This window comes from Aptenodytes forsteri, unplaced genomic scaffold, assembly GCF_000699145.1.
Source record: "Aptenodytes forsteri isolate BGI_AS27 unplaced genomic scaffold, ASM69914v1 Scaffold76, whole genome shotgun sequence".
Taxonomy (NCBI): Eukaryota; Metazoa; Chordata; class Aves; order Sphenisciformes; family Spheniscidae; genus Aptenodytes; species Aptenodytes forsteri.
Window position 1 is genome coordinate 1941394 of NW_008794444.1, and position 1133 is coordinate 1942526.

Below are 1133 nucleotides of genomic sequence, written 5' to 3' on the forward strand. Positions count from 1 at the left end.
GAAGCCGCCCCCCGCCGCGTGCCCGGGGGTGGGGGGGCCCGGGGGGGGCGGGGCCGCGTTGCCTAGCGACGGCCGGAGGGTTCCCCAGCTGCCTGGTTTTGCACAAAGCATTTAAGTAATAAAAAACGCCTGTGCGCCCGTCCGGAGCAACCCGCCTTCAAACACCTCCGTGCCTTAACTGGGGTCAACCCTGGCGCTTGGAAAACTGACCTCGGGTCAAGATGGGATGCTGCCAAATTCCTCCCACGACCTCCGCGTCTAAATAGGGCACGACGCAAATAAGCTTTGCGTCCTGAAAGGAATAAACGACCTCCCCACGCCATGCCGCACGAGGAAATAGCTGAATTTAAGAGTGCACAGGCATTAAGCAGCGCTTCAACGGCTGCTCAACGATCCTGCACGTCCACGGTGTTTACTTGAGCTCTCGTTGAAATTCTGCAGTTTTATCTTACAGACCCGGCACTGAAGTCATTAATATAACTCGCAAGGGGTCGTATCTGAGATGTGAAGCCTTCCTCTACACTTTCATTCTCCTTGAGCAAAACGATGACATTCTTAATTCTCGCTGTTACGGGGTCACCAAAAAGGTGTTTTCTTTTCTGTTACGGCAGCTTAAATTCCCAGCAGCACAAAAAAGGCCAGATATTTCCTCCAGCACCAAGGCAGACCTCCACCGACAGCCTATTACGGAAGAGAAGCGTCCGCCACGCACTCACTGCTCGTATTGGTGATTTGTGAGCTCCAAATCCTGGTTTACTTCCAGAATCACGCTCAACTTGTATAAACAAGAAGTACCACGAGCAGCAGGACTTACTAAGTCTCATTTCTGTCTCATGCTTGAATTTTCTCATGTTTAACGAGACAGACATCCCAGCCGAGGCTTTTTTAACAGTCATTTTTCTGCGTGTATTCTCCGGTGTTTTAGTAAAGGATGTGAAGTTACTAATAGGCCTTAATGGGCTCGTCTGACCGTGGTCACCCCCCTGGGCCTGCTCCTGGCCCTGCCCGCGGGCTGATGGCCCGGCCCGGCTTCGGCTCGAGGAGGATCCTCTGGGGATCAGGGTTTAAATAGCCAGCCCTTAAGGGACGTTAACCGCTAATAAACGGAATCCCCCGGGTCCCCGCCCGCTCCT

General features: G+C 53.3%; 1 protein-coding gene across 1 annotated transcript in view; it reads left to right on the forward strand.

Annotated features, from left to right (window-relative positions):
- Positions 1 to 321: 321 nt before the first annotated feature.
- The window catches only part of GMFB (glia maturation factor beta), a 13699-nt gene continuing 12887 nt past the window's right edge, over positions 322 to 1133 (forward strand). The window contains exon 1 of the mRNA XM_009289842.2: positions 322 to 408. Coding sequence (XP_009288117.2) covers positions 322 to 408 — 87 coding nt within the window. The remainder of the gene's footprint in view (positions 409 to 1133) is intronic.